The sequence below is a fragment of the Scardinius erythrophthalmus genome (genome assembly GCF_964197995.2).
Source record: "Scardinius erythrophthalmus genome assembly, chromosome: 5".
NCBI classification, from domain to species: domain Eukaryota; kingdom Metazoa; phylum Chordata; class Actinopteri; order Cypriniformes; family Leuciscidae; genus Scardinius; species Scardinius erythrophthalmus.
In genome coordinates, this window is record NC_138225.1 from 25,766,481 (window position 1) to 25,792,763 (window position 26,283).

Sequence of the window (26,283 nt, forward strand, 5' to 3'; positions counted from 1 at the left end):
AGGCGTGAATCCAGTGGTCTCATTTTTCGTGCAATTGTGGGCAGCGGTTTCACAAAGTCGTGCCAATGCGACTTATCCTGCTCCTTCAAGGTACCCAACATATTTAGAAGCATCCTATTAAAGCGCTCTGTGGGATTACCGCGAGGATGATAAGGAGTTGTCCGTACTTAGTGAATTTTTGCCATCTCGCAAAGCTCTTTGATAAGTTTAGATTCAAAGTCAGCTCCTTGATCACTTTGTATCCTCTCCGGGAAACCATAGTGGACAATGAATCCGTCCCAAAGGCACTTTGGTAGCTAGCCACAGTACTAGCTTTCTGGTTGTTGATGGGTATGGCAGCTGCCTACTTGGTGTAAAGATCTGTCATGACAAGTACATTCTGGACATTACTTCGGTCTGGTTCGATGAAAAGAATGTGTATACAGAGCAACTTGAGGGGCCGTGTAACCTGGATGTTTACCAAGGGGACAGATTTCTCTGGCAAAGCTTTCTGCTTAACACAGAAGTACACAGGCCTTAATCTTCCTCTCAACATCAGCACTCATCTTTGCCCAATAAAAAGGTTGAGTGTGCGATCTACTCCCATGTGACCCATCTGATCTTACAGGCTTTCCAGCACCATAACACGGAACTTTACAGGTAACACCAACTGGTAAGTTGTTTGATCATACCACTGCATTCGTCTGTACAGAATTCCATCTTTCAGTTCTAAGCGGTTCCACTCCCTCAGCAACAAGGATATATCTGGACATTCATACCTCACCACCCGGCATGGCATTTGACCTTCTTCCAAGTGACTGATGACTTGGTTCAGAAAAACATCTTCATTTTGTTCACGTTTCAGGTCTATACCAGTTAAACCGGGTACTGCAGACTCATCTTCAGTCAGGTCTTGAGCAAAACAAAGAGGAATAGCGTCCTGCTCCATTGCCAGCGACTCCACCAGAGCAACAGGGTTTCCATACTCTTGCTGAACTCTGTGCTTATTAAACACAGCTTGAACAACAGCACTGTCCATGACTACACTTTTATCACCACCCAGATGCTTGGCAGTGAATTGCTGTATCCGATCCGGTTCCTTTTGTGATACCATATCATTGATCGGCTCGCCATGGGGACGTCTTGATAACCCATCGGCATCTTGGTTTTGCTTTCCTGATCTATACGTCAGATCGAAAGAGAATGTGGCTAATCCTGATAGCCAACGATAACTTATGGCATCAAGCTTCACAGTGGTTAGGATGTAAGTGAGAGGATTACTGTCCGTTACGACAGTGAAGTGATTGCCATACAAGTAGTCAGAGAATTTCTTGGTCACTGCCCACTTTAAAGCAAGAAACTCCAACTTATGGGTTGGGTATCAAGACTCACTTTTAGAAAGACCTCTACTGGTGAAAGCAATGACCTTTTTCTCTCCATCTTGCAGCTGATATAACGCGGCGCCAAGACCTGTGGTGCTTGCATCTGTGTGGAGGATGTAAGGCAAGGTCGGGTCAGCAAAATCAAGCACAGGAGCACTGGTAAGTTTGGACATAATGGTGTTGAATGCTTTGTCACAAGCCGTTGTCCGTCGGCTCACAACTGAATCGTCGATAGTATCCCGAAAATCCCAGGAATGATCTTAGCTCTTTTAGATTCTTTGGTTTTGGCTAGGTCTTAAGAGCACGGATCTTTTCAGGATCCATGTGGACTCCTGTCTCCGCTATTAGGTGGCCTAGGTAGACTTAAGTTTGGAAGATGTAGCATTTTTCTGGGGACAATTTCAACCCATATTCTCTCAGCCTTGTCAAAACTCTTAGGAGTCACTCCTCATGCTCCTCAGGAGTTTGGGAAAACAATCAAATCATGAGATGAAGATTCTCCATAGACTTCCATTAATCGTTGGAATGTACTTGGTGCATTGGTAATTCCTTGAAGTATCCAGCTAAATTCCCAAAATCCTAAGACACAGGAGAAAGCAGTTTTGTACTTGTCAGACTCCTCCATTTCTATCTGGTAATAACCAGACTTCAAGTCCAGAACTGAGAACCATTGAGAACCCGTTAAGGCAGAAAAAGACTCTGCTTAGCTTTCTGTAATCCACACAGTCTTCCGTCACCATTCTTCTTTTGTATGACTATGATTGGGGACGCAAAAGGGCTCAGATTCCCGGATTACTCCTGACTCTTTTAACTCTTGCAGGTGGCGTCTGACAGCAGCTAAGTTCTGAGGATGGATAGGGCGTGCCCTTTGCTTAAAAGGGGTTTCGTCAAAAAGCTTGATGTGGTGCTTGACTTTGGATGTTCGACCGAAATCAAGGTCATGTTGTGCGAACACATCAGACATATCACTGAGCTTCTTACTGATCCTATCCCTCCACTCTTGGGGCAATGGGGAGTCCCCAAAGTCAAAAGTAATCGCTGCTTCGGAGCGGCTTGGACCAGCAGGTACAGATATCACTTTATATTCTCAAGGGATGATACTTTCAATGGCATACACTTCAGCAACCACAGCATTTGGTGGACAGTCAACTTTTGCGAACTACACCACTTGGGAAAAGAACACCCCCAGGCAGTGAGGAATTTGTTGGGGGCTCCAGACACTGAAGAAGGCACGCACCAAAACGCGTCTGTGCAAATAAAAGTATATTTATGCATAGTGCGGCCTCTCTCCTACTTTATGCATTCTAATTATCCAGGCCAGCACTCTTAAAGTTTAATAATATATGCATTGAGTGAAGCCTGCTCCTATCCTCACTTACTTGGGCTCCAGAAGAACACATTCTTTAGAGGGTAAGCAATTCACATTTACTTTTCCACAGAGAGCAATGGACTGCTGCGCTGGAATGACTACGGGCTCCTTGTTTTGTAGTCTCACCAGTCCAAGGCATCCATTGGCATTCTGTTTATGCCGTAATTCCAGAGTTTTCAGTACAGCACTATATCCATATCGTGGAGAATGGTGTTCAAGGCTATTCAAGTCAGAACATTCAGCATACAAGGAATCAAGAGTGTTGGTCCAGATCAAGACTGGAGACTGTTTCTCTGGTTTGAAGTCAGGAACGACTAATGCAAGTGTAGAAGTTTCAACCTCAGATCCCACCATGTCTTCTGGAAAAGTAATTGGATTTAACATATCAACATATCCTTTATATGGAACAGGCTGACCATTTGCACCGCTGATCTCAAGTAGATGATTCAAGGGCTTAATGGGGTGACTAATCAAGCAAGCTTGGTAAAAGGACCAAGGAACTGTGGTCACCTGTGACCCTGTGTCAAGTAAGCACTGACATTCTGTTCCTGAGATTTTGACTTACGCTGTACACTTGGATCCGACCAGACGCTGAATATGGGATTTGTGGTGTGGGCCTGAGTTTTTTCTGAAATGTGGTTGTTTAGCAACAAACTCAGGATTGGTAGGGGAGGGTGATGTCTTGTGCTTGGGTTTGATAGTCTTTCTGGGCTTTGGGAGAGTAAGTGAAGTTAACTGTTCCTTTAGCTCAGCAATTTGCTTCTTCAATTCAGCGGTCTCGGACAATGACTTTGGCTTGTGAGGGGATTTACTTAAAATGGCAGTATCTTGGCTATAAGCCTGAGCAGATCTAGGTGATGGCTGCAGTTTCTGCTTAGAAGCACCGATGTGGCTTCTCATGTGCAACTATTTCTGTGCACTCTTGTCTTCTCTGGTTCTAAGGGAACGCAGTAAGTTTTGAGAACAACTCATCACCATCTTCAATAGCACCATAAGCTGTATCAAGCATGTTAAGGTAAGCTCTAGGAGAAGCACGAGGCCCCAAAGACTGAACAATATAAGTGGGAGGAGGTAAGAGACTCTCCATAATTCTCCTTACTCTTTGTAATTCAGACACGGAAGGGTCATCAAGGAGTAATTCAACATTACAATGCCAAGTGTCCTAATCTGATTCATTACTGGGCTGGGGAATTCTCCCTGAGAAAGGGCGGAGCTTAACTACAGTGGTGGATGGAATTGCTGCACGACTTCACTTTTAACTACATGCTCCACAATGACTTTCTGCATATCAGCAGGATTGGGTTGAACATGACTCATTATTCCTGACAAGCGCTTTTCAGACTTTGGTACATCATATTGATCAAGTGTTGGCTCATTAAGAATGGAACCAGGACTATGAACATTCATCTTGGAAGCATTCTGTTCTCTGATGGAATTGAGCTCATCAAACGCAGGCTCATCTTCATCCACCTCATCTGGAATTCAGGAGCTTGAGATCTACGAGAGTTCTTCTCGAAGCAAAGCGGCGAAGAATTTTCCACTATGCTTAGCAATGGTTTTCAGGGTGGATAATTAAAAGGTTGTTGCACCAGAACTCTCCTCACAAGAGTAGACACTGCTCAGGGCTCTTATCTGGTAAGTTAAGCTTGGGTCGTCTTTATCTGTGTAGCTAAGGGGTAGCAAGGGACTTATTGATTCAATAGCTGATCCAAAGTTGTACTCTACAACGGTGTGGTCATGATACTTGGACTCCAGATCGTTAATGGGAAGGACTCTTCCGATGGAACCATGATGCTTTAGAAGATCAAGGACCTCTTCATCCTCAAGAGTGTTAATTGGTCCACTGACTAGAAGAGCATTTCAAATTTTGACACTTTCCTTCAGTACTATTTCCATGTTTTCAGTGTCAATTTACTTGCCACACTAATAAACTGATTTGAATGTCAATTTTGACGATTTTTTCTTTTTGGATGTAAAGTATAAATAAAGCTATTAATTACACCTCCTGGCTGTGCTCGCCACTTTTTATGTAACACCTGTGTCGATTGACAGGCACTGACAATATACTAATATCTATAGGCCAGTAGGTTCGGCTCGGAAGGCATAAATATTTGTTTTTTATATAAATGACTTCATTTAAAAGATGAGATCTCAAGCTTTATGCCTGTGGGTCTGTTTGCCTGTTTGACTGAATTTTCGCGGAGTTATAGATCATTTTCGAACGCGTTTCAAATGGGAGTTTACTGACAGAGAGAAGGCAGAAATCGCATCATGTTAATTTTTCTTTATTTGTCAAAAAGCAAAACACTTTATTTTTATTGTGAGTATACAGAAAAAAAATAGAAACTGAACAGGATCGATTGATGTATTACACGAAAATGAAAGATCAAAATTAACAGAGCATTTAGTGTTTATTTTCTGTGCTAAAAAAAAAAAAAACGAGCAAAACGCGCGGGCGCGTTTGTGGTCCCCAGAGGGTTAAACAGCTTAGCTTTGTGAGGAAATAAATCTGTATTGAAAATAAATTGATTCTTTGAAGAGAATAAAGTAAAAGAAAGTAAAAGAAAGAAATTATTTAACAGTATTCACAGTATCAGTTGAATAATAGATTGTAATGACAAAGAAACTCAAATCAAATTGCAATACATGAGTTATTCATGGTCTAATCTGGGTGCACCCAATAGACAGTAGACATATTCGTTACACAATATATCTCTTTTTGCAATGGTAGGACATTCAGAATTGATGGTATTATCTGCTGAAGTTTGATTGGCTGCTGACAATCATGTTTTTTTGAAGTATTCACGAGTTCACACTTACATATAATTTGACTGGGTAAGTTTAATGCGTATATGTCGTGCTGTCCGGAGGGAGGGCTCCGAGCTCGGAGTTCGGCCCAAACCCAGAGTCCTCCCCCCGTATGTAAGTGTTTAGTACTAGAAGTGTGGAGAAGGGGTGGTGGAGGGATGCTGCAAAACTGTCAATGGAATGAGGTGAGATTGCTGAGTATATATACCTCTCACCATTGATTGCTGAGTGCTCTCCACTTGTGTTAATTATCTGAACGTGCTCCTCCCGAACCTTGTTAATAAAACATCATTCCGAGTAATATTAAAGGAAAGAAGAGATGAAGATCAAGAGGATGTATACCAATTTCATGGATGATCACACTATTGCAGAGTTAGTGTTTTTCAGTTGTAGCTCTCCCTGTTGGTGGATTTTTTTAAACTTGGTGCGAGTCTCAAAATGTCCTGTTGTCTATGCATTTAAAGTTAGTTAATCTAAAAATCCTTTCAAATACATAGGTTCCAGCACTTTGTGCCTGGTTGGATCCCTAATAATATGATAAGAAATACCAGTTTGCAACATCACGCAGCATAACATAATGTTTTTGTACAGTTAAAATGACTGGAAACGGATGATAACGGAAGCCTTGCACATTAAAGCTAAAAATAATGTGTTTCCTGTGCATTCACAATGGTGTCCTTGCAGGTCAAGGGAGGGAATGGTAAATGATGCTGAGCCACCATCTGGATGAGCTGCCAGACCTGCACTTCAGAGAAAAGACACACATTATTTGCAGCTTGCACAAATTAACATCCCCTTAATACCAACTGACAGCAGTGTTTTTATGGCACAGCCTATAGCAGCCATTGTGCATCATTTTATTACCAGTCTATCCATCTTCTTGAATATGCTGCAGCTACATACCTAATGTTTTTTAGGTTTTCCAGAATCTTGAGAGAATGTTTCCAGTACCTTGTTGAATCCATGTCACAAATAATTAGGGTAATTTGGGGTCAACTGGTAACCATGATCTGTTAGTAAATTGATAAATTTAATTTCAATGAGCATTCTAATATTAATGTCTTCAATATGAAACAGGTCTTTAAGCTCCACTGCTTTGTTTATTTATACTAGTATGAACAAACACTTATTGATGTCTTCAGATAAAGTTCATTCACGGTGAGGTTAATACGTATGTGGGTAGAAATTTCTAAAACTTCTTGCAGCTTGGTTATCAATAGCTTCAACAAATAATACTGCAACTTATGAATCTATGTTTTTCATGATTCTGACCTTCGGGATACATTACTCTTCAGATTGTCTTTGCAGCCATTGGATGTAACATGCTACCAGTTCTTCTAGCATGCTGTAGATGGTGCTCCTGTAGTTCATATAAAGCAAATTATGTTATGTTTGTTTATAATTCAAGCTTTTTTTCCAGTTCTGATTTTAAACTGTTGCACTGCTGAAGAAATAGATTTATTCATATACACATAAATTAATAAACCATTTATACTAGAGAAAATGTTTGAGGAAATACTGGAGATCCTCTTTCTCGATCTCCATTTATTACAATGTATTTTAGTTATTTTGTACTTTCATCAGCTCATTATTTTTCATTTATTTCCTTAACAATAACACAGCATGAATTACAAATTAAAGGCCATAAGATTAACTTTAATGAATGCATTTTCCAACTTGCAGGTATGGTTATGAACTTTGATCTGTTTTTATTTCTTTTTCATGTGTGTTCAATATTTTATTGGTTATGTGTTTATATCAAATGCTGGAAATGTGTGGGACTGAAGAGCTACATTATATGAAATCGATTTGAATAATATGTGATGCAATACAAACTCATTATCAATGGATATTTTTGATAGTAATTTACTGTTGATTGCATTGTGAGGTCTTCAATACAAGACATTTCCTATATATAGCAATATTGTATCTGATATAACATTATTGTTATTATTTCCTTTATATTACTTTATTATTGTAAATGAGATTGTCTGTATATTGTGAACTCGCTTCAGTCCGTGGGAGGTCTGAGCTGAGCGAGGAGCAGGCTGATTATACTACTGATTAAAAACAACGATTTATAACTGCATTTTCCAACTTATGCAGATTATGCCTATGGATAAAAACCCCACTGAACAGCAGATTTGACTCCAGTCTTTATTCAACATCACACAACACAACACAATGCAGAGGGATAGCCGATTTGTAGCGAGAGACGCACACATGTACGCCCAAACCGGCTACATTGGTCTTCATCTCTCCAAAAATGTGTTTGAGGTTTGTATCACCAAGACTAAACTTTGTTTGGTCTTATGCTGATATAATTGTATATTCAGTTATGCAGTTATGTTAGATATTGTTAATGTGATCATCACGTTTACATTAACTACAATACGGCCAAATTCCAGTTATTAAATCAGAATATTCTTGTGCATGTACTGTAAACAGACATTGTTCCTCTAGTTGTGTTGTCAGAAATGATGAGTTGCTGTGAGTGGGTCTCCATCTATGTGGTTGAGTTGTCTATAAGTGGTGAGTGCTCAGAGCCATTAGACAGAGATGCACTGAAGCCATTATGGCAAATAACATTTAAAAGCATCACAGTCCAACAACGTGTGCATGTGTGTGGATTCACTATGTAACATCTGCTCCACAGAGACTGGTGTGTGTAAGGGTGTGGCAGCAGAGAGAGAGAGACAAAGACAGAAGGAGGAGAGGACAAGGAGGGACAGAAGGTTGAAAGTGAAAGTGAAGTAAAAGAGAGGACAAATATAAAGAAAAGGGCCCAACAGGCAGAGAAATTTTTAAAAGTGGGAAGACAAGAGGACATGTGGCAGAGAGAGAGAGAGAGAGAGTGAGAGAGAGAGAGAGAGAGAGAGAGAGAGAGAGAGAGAGAGAGAGAGAGAGAGAGAGAGAGAGAGAGACGAGCGAGTGAAGTCATCATTTGTGCTGGGCTGTGCTCTCTCCTCCCCTCTCTCTTTCGTCATTGTACACACACACACACTTAGCACGGACATAGAGGAAGAAGGAGAAACACACACCCACATTCAGCATCCTTTCAGTAGCAGCTTAGCATCAGTATCCAAGACTGTCCACCTCACTGTCAGGTAGGCTTGAATCTCTCCTGCTCTTTCATTCTCAATAGCACACACCCATCTGGATTCTGAAGTATTTATGTTATACCTACAAGGCCAAACAAGACCAGCAGGGATTTATGCATGAGACGCAGTTAGCTTGTTTTTATAGTATATATTTCAGATAATATAGTACATTTGAATATGTATTTCACACATAAAGAATAAAAGGAATACAGGCAGCATTACTTGTTTACCAGAACCTTTTAATTTCTCAATGCAAGAGTTTCATGCATGTTTTTGATAGATTTAATGTACTTTCACTTTATTACTACATCTATAAAAGGTAAATGCAAATGCAAATTTATGATGCTTTTACGGATTATATGATGCTTTCACGAATTAAAAATACCCAATATTAGAAAGAGAGAGAGATACAGAGAGAAAGAGGGGAAGCCAGAAAAGACAGCTGAAGCTAATTAAGTAAAGTGGACTTCATTAAATTACGGCTTTTAGTGTGAGTTATATAAATGTGTCTCTGTGTGTGTGTGTTTATATTATATTACATTGTGGGGACCAAATTTCCCCACAACGATAGTGAAACCTGAAATCATCTACATTTTGGGGACCAGCCAGCAGTCCCCACAATGTAGGGAAAGTCCCCTGCAGGGAAATGCAGTAATGAACATACTAAGTGATGTTTTTTTGTTTTGTTTTTTAAGTAAAAATGCAGAAAGTTTTTGGTTTAGGGGTAGTGAGGGGATAGAATATACAGTTTGTACAGTATAAAAACCATTACGCCTATGGAGAGTCCCCACAAAGAGAAACCAAGTATGTGTGTGTGTGTGGTTCAGGTAAACCATTATGGGGAGAAAATGTCTCCACAAAGATGGCAATATCCAAAATCCTTGACCTTGTGGGGACATTTTTTGGTCCGCATTAGTAATACTAATTAATCAAACTACGTGTTTTTTGAAAATGTAAAAATGCAGAAAGTTTTCTGTGATGGGTAGGTTTAGGGTTATGGGATATGATATGCAGTTTGTACAGTGTAAAAATTATTATGTCTATGGAATGTGCCCATTAAACATGAATACCAAACGTCTCTCTATGAGAGTATATGCGCGTGTGTGGAGTAACTGAGAATGATATTTGTGAGCATGGATCATGGAATAGTGTGGGACAGTAGCTCTGGGTGTAACCAGTACAAAAAAATTACAGCACCAGGATAGCAGCTTTCACTGTACATAACAGACATACATTATTAGGAGAGGTAATGCTATTTATTATTATATGAACATTAATTATATTAAGTCGTACAGCCTTGAGGAAAACAGTAACTATATATATATTTTTTTTAAATAAAATTTTTCACACATTTTCATTAAGATGTCAAACAAATGAATTTTTTGTTGCATCTTTCCGCTAGAATTTCTAATCCCTCACATCACAGAATGCTACCATACCAAACACTGCTATAAAAGTGAAACGATGAACAGATGTTACCATATCAAATATTTCAGCACAGCTGAAACACTGTATTGACCAAGCCATTGTTATTGTTAACTAAAACTCAAATTATTCAAATCTTGTTTGTTAATTGAAATGAAGCTAAAATAAAATTTAAATATAAATAGTAGATGAAAACCTCAATCCTAAAAAGCTTTAAAAAGCCAATTAAAGATATTAATAAATATATATAAGTATATAATAGTATAACTATAAGTAACTATAATAGTGTAAAAGTAACTATAATAGTATGCTATACAGTATATAAATAACACTAAAATAAACCAATCAAAAGCGACTGGAAAGATCCATATAATGTTGCAATAAAACATTATAAAATTATGTATGAAAAAAAAGCAAAACCTCAAAACATCTTTTTGTCTCTTTTTTTTCTTATTTAAAATTCTTTCTTTCTCTCATGCTAGATCTGGAAGCATGGCTGAAGGTTCAGGTGAGGTTTCGCTGGCAGAGGTTGAGACAGCATTTCGTAAATTTGCAGTTCATGGAGACACCAAAGCAACAGGGAATGAGATGAATGGGAAAAACTTTGTTAAGATGTGTAAGGACTGCAAGGTCATCGACGGGAAAAATGTCACCAGCACGGACGTGGACATCGTCTTCAGCAAAGTCAAGTATGATTATTTGCACTATGATCGACAGCAAATCCTTTATTTTTAATCCTGTGCAATGGACGTATGCATGACTGGGCCTAACTTTGTGCTGTTCTGTGTCTGCTTATGTGTCTTAGGGTTAAATCAGCACGTGTCATCACGTTTGAGCAGTTCACTCAAGCCATGGCCGAGTTGGCTACAAAACGTTTTAAAGGGAAGAGCCAGGAAGAGGCAGTACAGCTTCTCTACGGTCTCATGGCTGGCAAAGAACCTGCCAACATTGGTGTCACTGTGAGTTCCAGCCAATCAAATCAGTCTGTTTTCATAGATTAAAGGGATAGTTCACTTTGAAATTAAATTTTGGTATGTTTAAGCTTACCTCAAGGGCATCCAAGATGTAGGTGTCTTTGTTTCCGCAGTAGTTTCAATTTTGATATTTTTAGGTCAAACCGTTCTTGTCTGTCAGTCATATAATGCAGGTCTATGGTCACTGTCTCAAAGAGCATGCACAGAGTCCAAATTAAAACAATTCCCCATCGTCCAAATTAAACAATTCCCCATCGTAAGTACACATTGATGGCCTAAGACACGAGACGAGCGGTTTGTGTGAGAAAACTAACAGTATTTATATCGTTTTTACCTCTTGTACACTTTCCGGTGATTGCGCAGACTAAGTCAGAATGCGCGCACACGTCACACACCAGGAACTTGGTTGTGTACAAGAGGTAAAAACGATATAAATACTGTTCTTTTTCTCACACAAACCGCTCGTTTTGTGTCTTAGGCCATCAATGTGTACTTACAATGGGGAATTGTTTAATTTGGACTTCTCCCTGCATTCTCTTTCAGATAGTGACCATAGACCTGCATTATATGACTGACAGACAAGAACGGTTTGACCTAAAAATATCAAAATTGAAACTACTGCTGAAACAAAGACACCAACATCTGGGATGCCCTTGAGGTAAGCTAAAACATACCAAAATTTTATTTCAAAGTGAACTATCCCTTTAAGCAATAACCATGTACAATAACCATGGATAATCTGTTTCTCTCCGCAGAAAGTGGCAAAAGCCTCTGCTGTGGACAGACTAACAGACAGCAGTAAGTTCACTGGTTCTCATAAGGAGCGTTTTGATTCGTCTGGAAAAGGAAAAGGCCGTGTTGGGAGGGAAGACATCCCTGACACCAGTGGATACGTCTCGACATACAAAGGCCAAGGCACCTATGACAGCAAAGTAAAAGGGGACGAATGAGAGAGGAAGGATGAAAAGAGAAAAACGCTTTATGCATGACATAATGTGTATGTCTGAAGTCTTTCTGGTTTTATTTCCGCAGCTAGGTTGTGACTTGCCTGCAAAAACAAAACCCTGGCTAAAACTTTGCACGGAAACCCATGCCTTTATCACTTTCATACACCAGTCTGTCATCATCTTACTCATTTTTTTTCATGTGGTAAAAAGGACTGTCTCTGACCCACTTGCCTTTCATAAGTTAACATATCATTTCTTCTTAAGAATAAATAAAACCAAATAAAAACAGTTAAAGGGTTAATTCTGTCTGTCATCATGTACTCATGTAGTTCTAAACCTGTATGACTTTCTTCTGTGGAACATAAAATAAGATTTAAAATAGTTTAAAAGATTAAAAAAGTGTATCAGTTTTTGTTTGTCCCAACAATGGAAGCCAATGGTTCCCAAAATTCTCCAAAATATCTTCTTTTGTGATTCACAGAAGAAAGAAAGTCAGTAACTATTTTACTTTTTTTTTTTTACACGTAACATGTAGTTACTATAGTAATAACTTTAAATTATGGATAATTACATGCAACTAACCCTAAACCCAACACTAATCCTAACCCTAAGCCTATACTATGTAAATGTTGGTAATTAAGATTACTCAGTACTTTAATGTATAATGTGTAAGTCTTGATTTTTTGGTTAAACTGTCCCATTAAGTGCTTCTTTCTCTCTGCTGGTGTTAACACTGTATGTGTGCTGGATAAATGAGCTTTATAGTGTGTTTCCGCTTTGTTGCACTGAGATCTCTATCAGACTGTAAACACTAAACTGAGTCGACGCAAATAAAGTCAAATAAAGAAACGTCATGTGGGAATATTTTACTTCAATTACAACACACATTATTGTGATGTTTTGCATCATTTATGACTGTCTTGTGTTGTATTATAGACAGAGGTGTGGTGCGTTCCTTTGAATAGCTGTTCTGGGGCTTCAATCAATACAAAACAGAGATCCTTCCTGGGAAAGCGCATGTTTGATTGCTTTGAAAAGATAGCAGCTTTTATCATATTTCATGGATTTGATGCGTGTCATTGTGTTGTATTGTGTGGTGTTATCGTTTAAAACTCAGTGGGGTTTTGTATTTCAGTGTATCTGAGGCAAGTCACAGTTACATGAACTGATATCTCCCTTGTTGTAGTTTTTTTATTTTTATTTAAATTAAGCTCCTCTTTAAAAACACACACATACACCTGAATCTCCCTGCCTGAATACAGAAGGAGGAGGAGTGCTGTCAGGATATAAGACACCACACAGACTCTGATTTTCATTTGCTCCCACTGAGACTCAAAGGGCAGAAACAGAAACAGCCATCAGACATGAAAGGTGAGAAAATAAATCACTGTTTCTGTACAGAAATAATTATTCACAGAGTAAGTGCCAAACAAACTTGGCAGATCATTGCACCTGTTAAACATTCAGGGGAAAAATACCATTCAGACGTTGCTTGTGTGTCTTATAATATAATTTTGAATAATATATTATTTATTATAGTAACATTTTATATTGTTATTTATTTTTCATTTTATTTATTACAAGTCTATTGGAAACTCATAGATACTTCAGAAATGTATTTGTTATTCATTTTTTAATCAAAATAAACATCAAGAATTTTGTCAAGAATTATTTCTACAGCTTTTAAAGACTAATAAACTTATCTAATATTTAAGAGGCAGAAGCATCTTATTGTTGTTACATTAATTTGTTTATATTGTGCTAGAATCTGCAGACTTTTTTAGATTTTGTATGAAACAAATCTATGGAATTACGGAAATGATTTTTGTAAAATGTTTTCAATGCACTGCTGCACTCTTCTTGGTAGCCAAAAGAATTATTAAATTATGCTTAAGGGGAAATCTGCAGATGTGGGCCGAGTTATAAGTGAAAGATTTGTATACATTTGATCTAGTTCAAATTTCATGAGCTTGAACTAAACAGACTCATAGTTATGACAGAACGTGATTACCCTTTGTGAACAATTTGATCAGGAAAAGGCGTTGTGCTGTTCTTTGTGTTGCCGCTGGTGTTCGGCCAGCAAAAGACCTACACCTGGGACGCGCCAGGACAAACCCTTGCTCCAGATCCCATCAACCGTAAGAATCATTGCAAGTCTCCTTGAAAATCTTTACTGTGACAATATGTAAGTGAACAGCAACATAAAAGATACACATATAACTTTTGCGATCTTTATTCCTCTCTACCTAGCGTGCCTGGCTGACCAGGACTCATGTGGTTGTTGCGTGATGCAGAGGAAAAAATGGCAGTTAGAAGAATATTTAAACTCTAGTATGAATTCACTGGAGGATTCCCTGGCCAGAGCTCGAAACACACTGAGAAACATAAAAGGTACACACAAACGCTGCTATCTTTGAGCACATAGATCATCTCAAGCTCAACAGACTCTATGGACCTTTAGTTTTTTAAATAAACATTTTAAAACTTACAGAGCGGATGTTTTATATAATAGGGCAAATTAAAAGTAGCAGACTCTTTAGTTTTCTAGGACATATTTGATGCACAAACTGAACAGTCAAAATAAAAGAGAAATCTGACTAGAAATAACTGCATCTAATCTGTTGGTCTTATTCATTTTGTGTTATATTTTTACATACATGTTCCTTGTTCATCTTTAGAGAATCGAGTGGCGTTTTCTGTGGGTCTAACCGACAGGAGACGCTGTATTGGTCCGACAAGGACGGCAATAAATGTGGTCTATCAGAGCATCTTTATCAACATTGGAGAGGCCTACAACTCTTCCACTGGTGTGTTCACGGTTCCACGGTCAGGCGTGTATAACCTGGCATTTACCGTGTTCAGCGACGCAGGCTCACCAGGCGCATCGCTGTCCGTCTGTACCAGTATCAGGAGGAATGGTGTGGCCTTAGCAGCACTTAGGGAGATGTATGATCAAGACCAGGAGGACCAGGCCACAGCGGTCTTACTCGCGCAGCTCAGAGTCGGCGACCGTATTACCATCAGTCTTCACGCTGGCTGCTGGCTCTGTGATGATCAGAATCATTACAACACATTCAGTGGATTTCTGCTGTATGCTACAGAGTGAAGCTGACAAACACACATACACAGACTTTAAAAGCTATATTAGTGAGGAGCTCTCATAGATGCAATGTATTCAACTATTTGACCGTATAAACAAACCTAGACACACTCACTCACTCACACACACACTCTCTCACACACACACACACACAAACACACACACACTCACACTTCGGGTTTACTTTATTTGTGGGGAATCTCCATAGATGTAATGGTTTTGACAGTGTACAAACCGTATATTCTACAGAAAACGTTCTGCATTTTTACATTTTCAAAAAAACTTATTCTGTATGATTTATAAGCTTGTTTCCACATTGTGACACAAGTCCCCATGAGTCTGAATTCAGGTTGAAGTGCCCACCAGGATAGAAAAAGACAGGCACTCACAGACACACAGACACAGACACAGACACACGCACGCACACACACAAATGTTGTAAAAGGCACAGATGTTGAACTAGCATTAATAAACTAAAATAGAATTGTTTCTCTATCATTTACGTTCTCCTTCCCCTAGTACTTCATCTTTATATAAAAAATATTTGGTTGATTACACCAATCCTCTCTTTAACTAGATTAAACTATTTTAAACTAAACTCAACTCTTATTATATTATATGTATATCATTTTAATACTATGGTTTATGTAAAATACATAAATGTAACAAAACAGTGTTTCATCAGCGGCTACCAAAAGTAGAAATCAATAATTAAAATACTAAGATCCTAAACTTCTGATATTTCATTAATTTTATTTAGTACTAATCGGCAATTCATCTAGGTACCTATTCATAATTTAGTACTAATCGGCAATTCATCTAGGTACCTATTCATAATTCTCAATATATATTTGTATTGCAGAAGTCATAAAATTAAGTTAAATACTTAAGTAGTTAATAATATAAATAAGTAGTAACTTATAAGACTCTCTACTTCTTATAAGCCGTAGAGTCATGCTTGTTTTGAAAAGAAATTTTACAAAAAATACATTATATAATGCTACCTGTTAGGCTGTTGTTTTAGGAGTAACAAAGTGTGTTTGTTGGTTAACAATGATTGCCAGTGTTATGGAAGAATGAGTTAATCTGAGGCATGTATGAAGTGTTTTGGTAGATTTAGTGCATTTTGAATGTGAAATTAACTGTTGTGCCAACTTGAAAGTTGATTAGGAGAACTGTATGAAGAGTTTTGAAAAAGCGACCTAAGTATTGAGAAATGTGTCTTGTAAAAAACTGTAAATATATTATATATAGTTTGTCTCTATATATGCCATTATGGCTAATGTTGATCAACTTTAGAGACCAACCTTTCTTTTTCCTGAGAGGGATCAGCAGCCTAAACAACATACACAATGCCAGTTACTCTCATTTCCCATTTCCTTCTGCCAGATGATAATGCTGTATAACTTGCGCTGATGAAGTTTCAGAATTACATCACTGGGATGAACCATATTAAAACAAACAACACAATACAAACATGTATTTTCGATCTCACTAAAGAGAACAAAACATTACTGCTCCGTTGATAATAAGGCTCTTGATACACCCATAACGGATAAGATCAGCCAGTTGTTCACAGAAACACAAACACATGTGCAACCAGAACCAGCTGACCTACTCTTGTCCCTTTTTCTGTTTTATCGGTTATCATCTCCTAATAACACACACACACACACACACACACTGAGGACTTTAGTTCAGGAAGACATCTGGGAGTTTTTCGCAGTTCCTTGGGATTTTTATCAAAGCCGCTATATGCACATGCACACATACACACAATAAAGTTTGATGGCCATCAGGGTGGGACGGCCCTCTGTGCCTGACATCAACACAAATCAAAACTAAGCACCAACAATTAACAGAGCAGATAAAATTGCTTACACACCTCCACCACACAGTGAGTGAGCAGGGCTCTACGTGTTTAACGGTTGTTTTTGCCAGTAAGGAGGTTCATTGCTGTGAACTTAACAGAGGACTCGAAGAAACCTAAACTCCGCCAAAAACGACAAAGCTAGTTTGACTGGAGTAAAAGGTTACACTATAGGTCACAGAAAAGGTGAGTATGAAAAAGAAAATGTGTGTATACATGATAAATTATTCTTTGCACGCTGGAAACAGCTTTTTAGATCTGTGACAAAAGCCTTCTCACCAAAGTCACAAATTCTTTTTTGATGACAATAAAAGAAAACAATTCGTTTGCCATAAATGACAAAAACTGTAGCATGTACGGTAATGCAATTTGAATATTGAATTTTGCAAATAATTTGGAAAAATATATAATCATTTGAAAGATTTTGAGTAAAAAACAAAACAAAAAATTCGGTAAAATAAGCACATAATTTCAGTCTGTTTCAGCTCATGCTGTGGTTGTTTTGTATCAGGACCTGCTACTCTGAAGAGGTCAATCTTCAAAGCTGAACAAAGTAGCTCAATATATTAAAAGTCCAAGCTGAAATATGTCATGTTCAGTGTTAAAATACTTTCCTCAACTCCGGCTTAAAATGCAGGAAGTGATGTGTGTAATGCATTTGTATATTGCTCAGATTGTTGGAGCAGCCCGACACAGCAACAAAGGCTCAACTAATGGCATGAGTTTGGGGCGGGACCAGGGGCATTACATCAGTACTGGGGCACAGGCCCCCCTCAAAACAAGTGTCCCCATATTTTGATGCGCTTTGTTAAAACAGTTATGGATATGATGAATTGTCATTACTTGCAGTACAGAGTTGTTCAAGCGCAATAAAGAGCTGCTTCAGCTGACAATAACTATCCACCTCATAGAGTGCTCTTTTTCTGGTTTAAGTATCTTGTTACTATTTTGATGTGAGAAACTGCTGCAAACAATTCAGTGAATTAGTGAACAGTCTGAATTAATCAAATTGAATCTAAGGCCGTTTAGTGCGTTTTCATTTAAAACGCATAACTTTTGCTACAGTTACACCTGGTGTCTATTCTACTCTGGAGTTTTTTACCCTCGAAATCAATCTGTTTATGACTCACTCAGGTATCTTCACGGCTCCTTGTGCTGACGTCTTCTCCTTCAGCCTTATGGCGTACTTAAACAAGGGATCTGAAGGACAGCGCTTGGACCAGCAGGTGGCACTAGTCAGACAGGGCCGTTCTGAGACCTCTACGCGGGAGGACAACAGAGAGGATGGTGAAGACAGCGCCACACCTGTTCACTCTCAGTGCTGGAGAGCAGGATTACGTACAGCTCTTGTCTGGCAGAGAAATCTGCGGCAATATGTGGGGCCGAAACATCTTCAGTGTCCTACTGAGGGCTAAAACAGCACAACATCGCTGCAAACACACCCAAACATACACAACCCCACAGACACATTGACAGGGATGTTTTTATTATGTTCAATAGAATAAACTATGACTATAGGAGACAAACTCATTGTTATGGCCTCTGTTGCTCTTAAGACATATACACCTCTCTCTTCAGACATTCATTTATTCAGATATACTTTTACACACACTTGCATACAGTTGCAGGTGTAGGGCTGAGCAAATATGGACAGAACTCTTTACTGCCCTAGTACTTCAAAAAGCCTTTTAAAGGTATACATGTGAATTAAACGTGGCACAATGGCCTTCATCATCACAGTATGCTAATGCCTATCAAGGGTTTCATCAATATGCTGATTGAGGACTGTTGGGACACTCCAGGCACAGGATGGTTCTGTCGGGAGAGATAGAGTCATTTGCACCTCAATGACACGTCTGTATCATTTGCTTCACAGGACATATGCTTTCACTACATACTGTTTATTTACTAGTGTGTTCTAATATGTAACTGCCATGTTTGGTCTCATCTGACAGCTTGTAAACTGAAATGAATGGTGGTGAACTTAATAGAGATATTAAAGTATCCTAATGTACAATCTAGGTACTACTGGTTAAACATGCTTGAGGAGAATATGTTAATGTTCTTCTCCCTCTCTTGATCACCACCCATTTGCCTCATCTTTTGGTTTCCTTGTCGGTCGGTTTCGGTGTTGGTATTCCACTCATGTTTAACAATGCTATGCTCAGGTAATGAGAAGGAAAGGTAAGTGTTGATCTGGGAGAAAGGCTTTAACCCCGCCACTCCCGCACACCAGTTCGTAACCTCATACTACGAGAAAGGATTTACGGCCTCTTCTGCACAATTTGCATTATTCTATACAATAAGTTGTTCCATTCTACTGTCTGTATATTTAAACATGTAACTTAACTTTGCCTGCTTTAAAGGCTTTGAGAATCTTTCCTTTTATCACTGATTATGTTGAAAGCTAAAGTGATTATAACTTTCGTTATCTAAACGTTCAGGTTAAATCCTACGTTTTCCTATCAGTTCTAAGAAAAACCTTTAAAGAATAAGAGGTTAAAGAATAACAACAATTTTAATGGAGTCAGATTAATTATATTGGAGTCAGATAAATATTTGAATTATACATGTCATCCTTCAACTGCCTTTTGTTCCGATTATTGGTTCAAAGTAGCAGCGTAAGCTTCCAGCCTTACACAGGCTAATGTAAGAAATTAATTTATCATTACTGCCATTTTTGGTAAATTAAATGTCAATTTAATGCATCCATGATGAATAAAATACAATAAAAATTCAAAGAAAATAACAAAGTATTGTCCGCAAACTTTTAAACGCTAGTGTAGTAAAACCATCATTTGTGTATGAATGGGAAACCCCACCCAGAGCCACTCTGTGTTATCTCATCTCACATCAGACCAGTGAATGACACACACACCCCGGCCACTGATGAATTTCAAGAAGCTTAGCATGAGACCTCACTTCAATGTGCTGATTTCCAAGGTAACACAATGAACAGCATTTTATCAAAACCATTAGATGAATCCAACAATGTAGTCCCATAGCCTTCCTTTACTGACTCTCAAAATTAATTTTCAAATACCTACAGGTAAATATTTTATCAGTCCACAACTCCCTACACAGAAAACTCTGGACTTATTTAATATAGATAGATACTAAACTAAACTTGAGACAATATATTTGAATATTTAGAAAACTATCCAAAGTTATAAAACCGTACAGAGAATAGACAAGTCAACAGAAGATTAGGATATATTACAAAAACTAGACATAAAAGCTAAGGGAAGTGACTCAATTCTGTGTTACTATGGAAGCAGAAGTCAGATGATGATATCATTACAGTTCACTTTGTCCAGTGATGTCATGACATGTCAGGAATGGTATGCATGTCTGTCTGATGTCTCTTCCTCACTTCTGCAACATTTACTGTCTGAGGCTTGTTTCATTTTTTTTCTGTCAGTTGTCATGTTTGCACTCTGTGACTTCCTATTTCATCAAACCCTTTAATCAGCAGCCTCCATAGAAAATGCCACAATATTATTTTCTCATTCATGCCCGTGTCATTCCACTCTGGGCGGAGTGGAGGAGAAGGCATGTGAAGAAATTCCTCGCTTTGTCCCGACCGCTTCTTTTCCCTCTCCCAAATAAGGACGCACATTGCAATACAGGGAAATGAGAGAGGAAGGGAGGGGCTGAAAATGGTGGAGAGAGAGAGAGACTCCGAAAAAAGTCATGACCTTTTATGGATGTGGTTACCTCCTCTTTTGCCATTCTAGCTCTTGTCCTTCACTCCTTCTCGTTCTCATGCTCCGTCTCGCTCTTGGTGAAGTCATTTCCATGAGAGTGGCACTCCCTGAGCTTGGACCCTGAACCCTGTCATAAAGAGGAAGAGATTCTTTTTCACATTAACACACACAGTTGTGTGCAACACAGAATACGCATTTCCATCTCAAGACTACTGAGCAGGGCTTCATATAAACTGGTAAGTACTTTACTATAAACATATATACGTATTGCTATGTTAAAATTATTTTGTAAGGAATAAATATGTAATATAAACCAAGGTAGAGAAAAAGAAAGAGTGAACAAGAGAGTAAGAATGAGAGAGAGAAAGAGAGAGAATTTGTGTGTTTTAGTGGTGTGGACTGACTAGCAAAGAATAAAGAAATCTAATCTTAGCTCCTTCTTTAGAATTCTGTTGAATGCCTTTGCCTGTTTTTACATGTTCTGGGTCTTAAAAAGTATTTTATTGGCAGTAGCTGAGGACATGTTGCAAGATCTCTCCATCTTTCACATACACACACAGTTTCAAAGTGCATCTTCCAAAACTGAATAATAATCTAGCTGCATGACGCACATGTTTTTCCTCTGCAAATGAGGGTTGTCCTTTTTACTCCCCTCTCTCTCTCTCTCTCTCTCTCTCTCTCTCTCTCTCTCTCTCTTTTTTGTGAGATTCAAGTGAAAGTATCAGATCTCTGCAAAAATGCTTTTGTTCTGAACAGAAACCAACTTTAACAGCATCTGGTTTCCTGTGGTTGAAGACTAAGTGTTAGTGGTAAAAGCTCAGTTGACAGTATGATTTTTTGATTTGACAAACCATAACTAAACTTAATATCACAAATTCATTCTTAATTATTTGTCCATCCGTTTACATATCAGAAGTGTTTGCTTACATACCACACCTCATCCAACAGCTAATATTGCTGAAGAGGGAGTCTTAGAGTTGCATGATATCGAGCCTGAAGCCAAAACAGCAGATAAGGTGAAGTTATTACGCAATTTGAGATAATATGACATTTATGAGAAAGCACAGTGTTGTAACTAAGTATGATTGCATCAGAGATTCCAGGTGTGCTTGTGTGTGTAATTGTACATGGCCTAACAGATGGTGTTCTGCTTACAAATACAGGAAATGCTCACCGGATGTGAGCAAATTGGGACTAATATGCACAGTTTTTTTCATCATGACACACAGACACACACACACACACACACACACACACACACACACACACACACACACACACACACACACACACACACACACACACACTTCTCACACTTCTCACACCTCACCTCCAAACATGGGCAGGGCAAGATGTAACTTGTCATTTTGTATATTCACCATTGCAGTGATGTCTGAGTTTAGACAGGGATGCGTGTATATGATTATTCATGATGTGAATGTCAAGAATTATAACAATTTCATAGATAGCTGTGAAATCTGAGTGCAATTAACTTAAAAAAGGAGGACACAGCAGGAATATTGCAAAGAAAGAGTGTATGCTTTTCAAATGTCAAATGGTAAACTCGGACTCCTGACTGACTAGCAAACAGGGCAGTTTTCTTTAGTGAATGAGGGTTGGACTTTGACAAATCTATCTCTGAGTTTTCGCTTGTATCTCTCTTTCTATCTGTACGAGTTTGCCTATACTGTTGTGTTTGCATTTTAGTTCATGATGTGGTGCCTGAAACAGTAATGAATTCAAATGAAGGCCTGATAAATCAATACAGCCTAACAGCTGAAAGGTCATAACCACATGTTGACACAAAAGCAGGTTGCAGGCTTGCAGCATTTTTGAAACTCAATGGTCATCAGTTTTTGATTATGATCTGAGATGTCTGTCTCTTTGCTAGTTCAGAGGTTGTGTTGCTACATGCTCTGTTAAGTACATGCTCTGTTAAGTACATGCTCTGTTTGACGATACACTTCAATGAACAGTACACTCAACATTTGCATTGAACGTTTTTTCATGGGAGTGATCGGTTAGATATTCCTTACAAAGCTCAATCCTCTGCCTTCACAGATTCAGTCTTTTTGAACAGTAAAACCAAACCTGCCTGAACAGATCATACAAAATAGCGAGGCAGCTTAAAAACACAAAGAGCACATCTGTCTGTTTCTTGTGCAGGTTTAGCCCAGTGTCGTTAATGAAAACTAAGACTGTGCGTGTTTTCACAGTCAAAATGGCAAATAAAGGTCCATCCTATGGTCTGAGTCGCGAGGTACAGAGTAAGATTGACAAGAAGTACGATCCAGAGCTGGAGGAGCGGCTGGTGCAGTGGATAATCGCTCAGTGTGGGGATTCTATAGGAAACCCTCAACCTGGAAAACAAGGCTTTCAGCAGTGGCTTAAGGATGGATGTGTAAGTCATGAGAAAACATTCAAGTTATCTTTAAATCTTACATTATATAAGTCTTTGTCACCGCATAATCATCTCTTTTTCTGTTCATTCTTTGTAGGTTTTATGTGAGCTGATTAACAGTCTCAGTAAGGATTCAAAGCCTGTGAAAAAGATCCAAAGTTCTGGAATGGCTTTTAAACAGATGGAGCAAATCTCTCAGTTCCTTGTTGCTGCTGAACGCTATGGAATCACCAAGTCTGACGCGTTTCAAACCGTTGACCTGTGGGAGGGTGAGCGCCTGTTTTCACATCACGTGTTCTTAAAGGAATCAACGATTGATTTGTCTGTCTAAATTCTGTCATTAAATATCGAACTTACTAAAATACTAGTGTTATGCTAGTATTATTTATATAATATTATAGTATTTATTCATATTTTGGATCAGCATTTATTTTTATATTTAGTACTTTTTTTATATTTATATTTATATTTAGTGAGTTTTATTTTAGTACTTAAAGGTTTAGTTCACCCCAAAATGAAAATTCTGTCATCATTTACTCACCCATATGTTGTTCCAAACCTGTAGGAGTTTCTTTGTTCTGTTGAACACAAAAGACGATATTTTGAAGAATGTCGGTAACCAAACAGTTGATGGACCCCTTTGACTTCCATAGTATTTTTTTCCAACTGTTCTTCAGTATTCAGAAGTTGTTTAGCACAAGAAAGAAACTCATACAGGTTTCAGGGTGAAAATGATAAGTATGTTTAGCTAGTTTTAGTTTTAGAGAGACAGATGGCTATGTTCTCATCAGAAACTGCCAAAAATGGCATCATTTATTTATTGATCTATACATTTGTTTGGGCAGGTAAGGACCTTGCCGCTGTGCAAATGATGCTGATGTCTTTGGGGAGTCTGGCTGTTACCAAAAGTGATGGCTGTTACCGTGGTGACCCCAGTTGGTTTCACAAGTGAGTGTTGTTGTAGTTTCCTCTTTCTGTTCGCAAAATGAACTGGCTGACCGGCCACCATGGCAACCAGATAACAAAAACAAGCCACTGTACAGGCCGATTTGCAGTTGTGGCTTATCGTCATAGCAACATGATTACAAACATTTATTGGCCAGACATTTTAAACGTGTCCTGCATGGGATCAGCAAACACAGATAAGTGTATGTCTCACAGAAATATGGCATTATGAAACTTCACAAAAGAAAAGACGGCTATAAACAAACAGCAGTTATAAACAAATATAACTTCATTGGCAGCCGAGGGTAAACGTTGCTTAAAAAAAGTACAAGTTTGGGGTCGATGAAAGGTATCTTATGCTCACCAGTAACATTGTAAAACAGTAACATTGTTAAAAACTACTAACATTTTAAATAACCGTTTTCTATTTTTAGTATATATCAAAATGTAATTTATTCCTGTGAGTTTTCAGCATCATTATTCCAGTCTTCAATGTGACATGATCCTTCAGAAATCATTCCGATATGATGATTTGATGCTCAAGAAACATTTATTATGCATTATCAAGAACTAATGTATATTTACTTGAAATAGAAATCTTTTGTAAAATTCTAAATGTCTTAACTGCCACTTTTGATCAATTTAATTAATCCGTTCTCAATAAAATAATTTAAAAATAAATTTAAACTCACAGACCCCAAACTTTTGAACGGTAGACTACTGTATGTGTGTGCACTGAATTATTTGCTTTTATCTTTACATCAGGAAATCCCAGGAGAACAAGAGAGAGTTCTCTGAGGATCAGCTGAAAGAGGGTCAGAGTGTAATCGGCCTACAAATGGGCACCAACAAAGGGGCATCACAGGCAGGCATGACTGGTTACGGTCAAACTCGACAGATCTTCAACAACAAATAAAGACCTGACGACCAGTGATCTATCTTTCTTGGCTCAACAGCAGGGTGGACCAGATGTGTAGTCTTAACATTAACAATAACAATAAGTAAAACAATAACAACGAACAGAACACAGCTTAAACCAAAGTTTACAAATGCATTGTATCATTTGAACCTAAAACTGATCTAGGTCCTTGCTTCAGAGACCAACCATTCCCCACACATGAGCTGGTTTCCAATACATTCCATAAGAATCAAGTCTGCCTTAAATTCTGTTAGGGTGCAGACAGACATACATTCCATTATTCTATTACATGCATTCCAAAGAAATGCATTTTGCTGCACTCCATGGGAACAAAATGCATGTAAGGGGAATTCGGCCTTGCACAGTCAGTTGTTTGTCTTGTCTTTCTGTGGATCTGATTTGTATGCTCTTCTCTACATTCGCTCCCTGATCTAAAAAGCAACATGAATCTATGGCCTTTAATTGATATGTTTATACATTGTACATGAGTCACTAATAATTGATTTTGCTAATAAAATTCAGTTACATTTTGAAGTCTCTGTGTTCAGTTGTGTTCCAGCCTTAGCTTAGTTTCTTTGCCACCGAGAGTTGTGTAACAATGCTGGCAGTTACAGAAGCCAGATAGCAGTTTTTCTATAACCCTTTAAATTAGGGTTGGGTATCGATTGAATTTTAACAATTCCGATTCTACTCATCGATTCCTAAATTCGATTCCAATTAGGTAAAAAAAAAAAAAGATATTCACATTTATTCTAAGTCTTACTGCAATACATTTCATTGTAGCAAAATACCATGTCAACTATTTACATTCACACTAGACATAACCAACTGTGTTTACTAGGATATTTTGACATATTTTTGTGCGCATTTATCCGTTCACTACTCAGTATGAGAGGCGGCTTTCTGCGTGCACTTTTTGGATGTGTGCACAGCACAGAAAACCGTGTGGGTTTTCTTGCGCTTGAATGGTTTAAAGTCATATTAAAATGCACACAAAGGAATCAATAAGAGGAATCAAAATTTTATTTTATAAAAAGTATTTCCAATTCCCAATCCTACTTTTAATCCCAACATATTTATCACTTTATCTCTTTATCCAGTCTGTGCTTTCTGCTTTTAGTGACAACTTTTAGTGACAAATGTTTTAGTTGTGAAATAAAGAAAGCTGAATTGTGAAGAAGAAACTGTCAGGGTTATGTCTATGTCTGTTTAGTTTCATTTTCCCAGTTTGCCTGTGTTCCTTGGTCATTAATTTCTTATTAATCCAGCACCTGCTTCTGCTCTGATTAATTAACTCTCCATGTGTATTTAAGCCCTTAGTTTCCTCAGTTCTTTGTTGGTCTTGTTTATGTTATG

At 38.2% G+C, this 26,283-nt stretch overlaps 4 protein-coding genes across 4 annotated transcripts in view; 3 read left to right on the forward strand and 1 right to left on the reverse strand.

Moving 5' to 3' along the window:
* The window catches only part of ftr84 (finTRIM family, member 84), a 43,415-nt gene extending 25,149 nt beyond the window's left edge, over window positions 1–18,266 (reverse strand). Inside the window, exon 1 of the mRNA XM_081365353.1 lies at window positions 18,086–18,266. The gene's annotated coding sequence lies outside the window, so the exon portion shown is untranslated. The remainder of the gene's footprint in view (window positions 1–18,085) is intronic.
* On the forward strand, window positions 8,557–12,836 carry tppp2 (tubulin polymerization-promoting protein family member 2). The gene is made up of 4 exons (XM_081365674.1): window positions 8,557–8,645; window positions 10,547–10,753; window positions 10,870–11,023; window positions 11,794–12,836. Exons 2-4 carry the CDS (start codon window positions 10,557–10,559, stop codon window positions 11,986–11,988), a joined length of 546 nt encoding a protein of 181 aa, XP_081221800.1. The 5' UTR covers window positions 8,557–8,645; window positions 10,547–10,556; the 3' UTR covers window positions 11,989–12,836.
* On the forward strand, window positions 13,252–15,202 carry LOC308690705 (complement C1q-like protein 4). The gene is made up of 4 exons (XM_081365355.1): window positions 13,252–13,356; window positions 14,019–14,123; window positions 14,236–14,376; window positions 14,664–15,202. Exons 1-4 carry the CDS (start codon window positions 13,350–13,352, stop codon window positions 15,089–15,091), a joined length of 681 nt encoding a protein of 226 aa, XP_081221481.1. The 5' UTR covers window positions 13,252–13,349; the 3' UTR covers window positions 15,092–15,202.
* A 2,419-nt stretch (window positions 18,267–20,685) lies between the features above and the next one.
* tagln2 (transgelin 2) lies at window positions 20,686–25,457 on the forward strand. Its single transcript, XM_081365243.1, has 5 exons — window positions 20,686–20,898; window positions 22,879–23,063; window positions 23,161–23,332; window positions 23,909–24,011; window positions 24,774–25,457. The coding sequence occupies exons 2-5, from the start codon at window positions 22,884–22,886 to the stop codon at window positions 24,922–24,924; spliced, it is 606 nt and encodes a 201-aa protein (XP_081221369.1). The 5' UTR covers window positions 20,686–20,898; window positions 22,879–22,883; the 3' UTR covers window positions 24,925–25,457.
* Window positions 25,458–26,283: the final 826 nt, after the last annotated feature.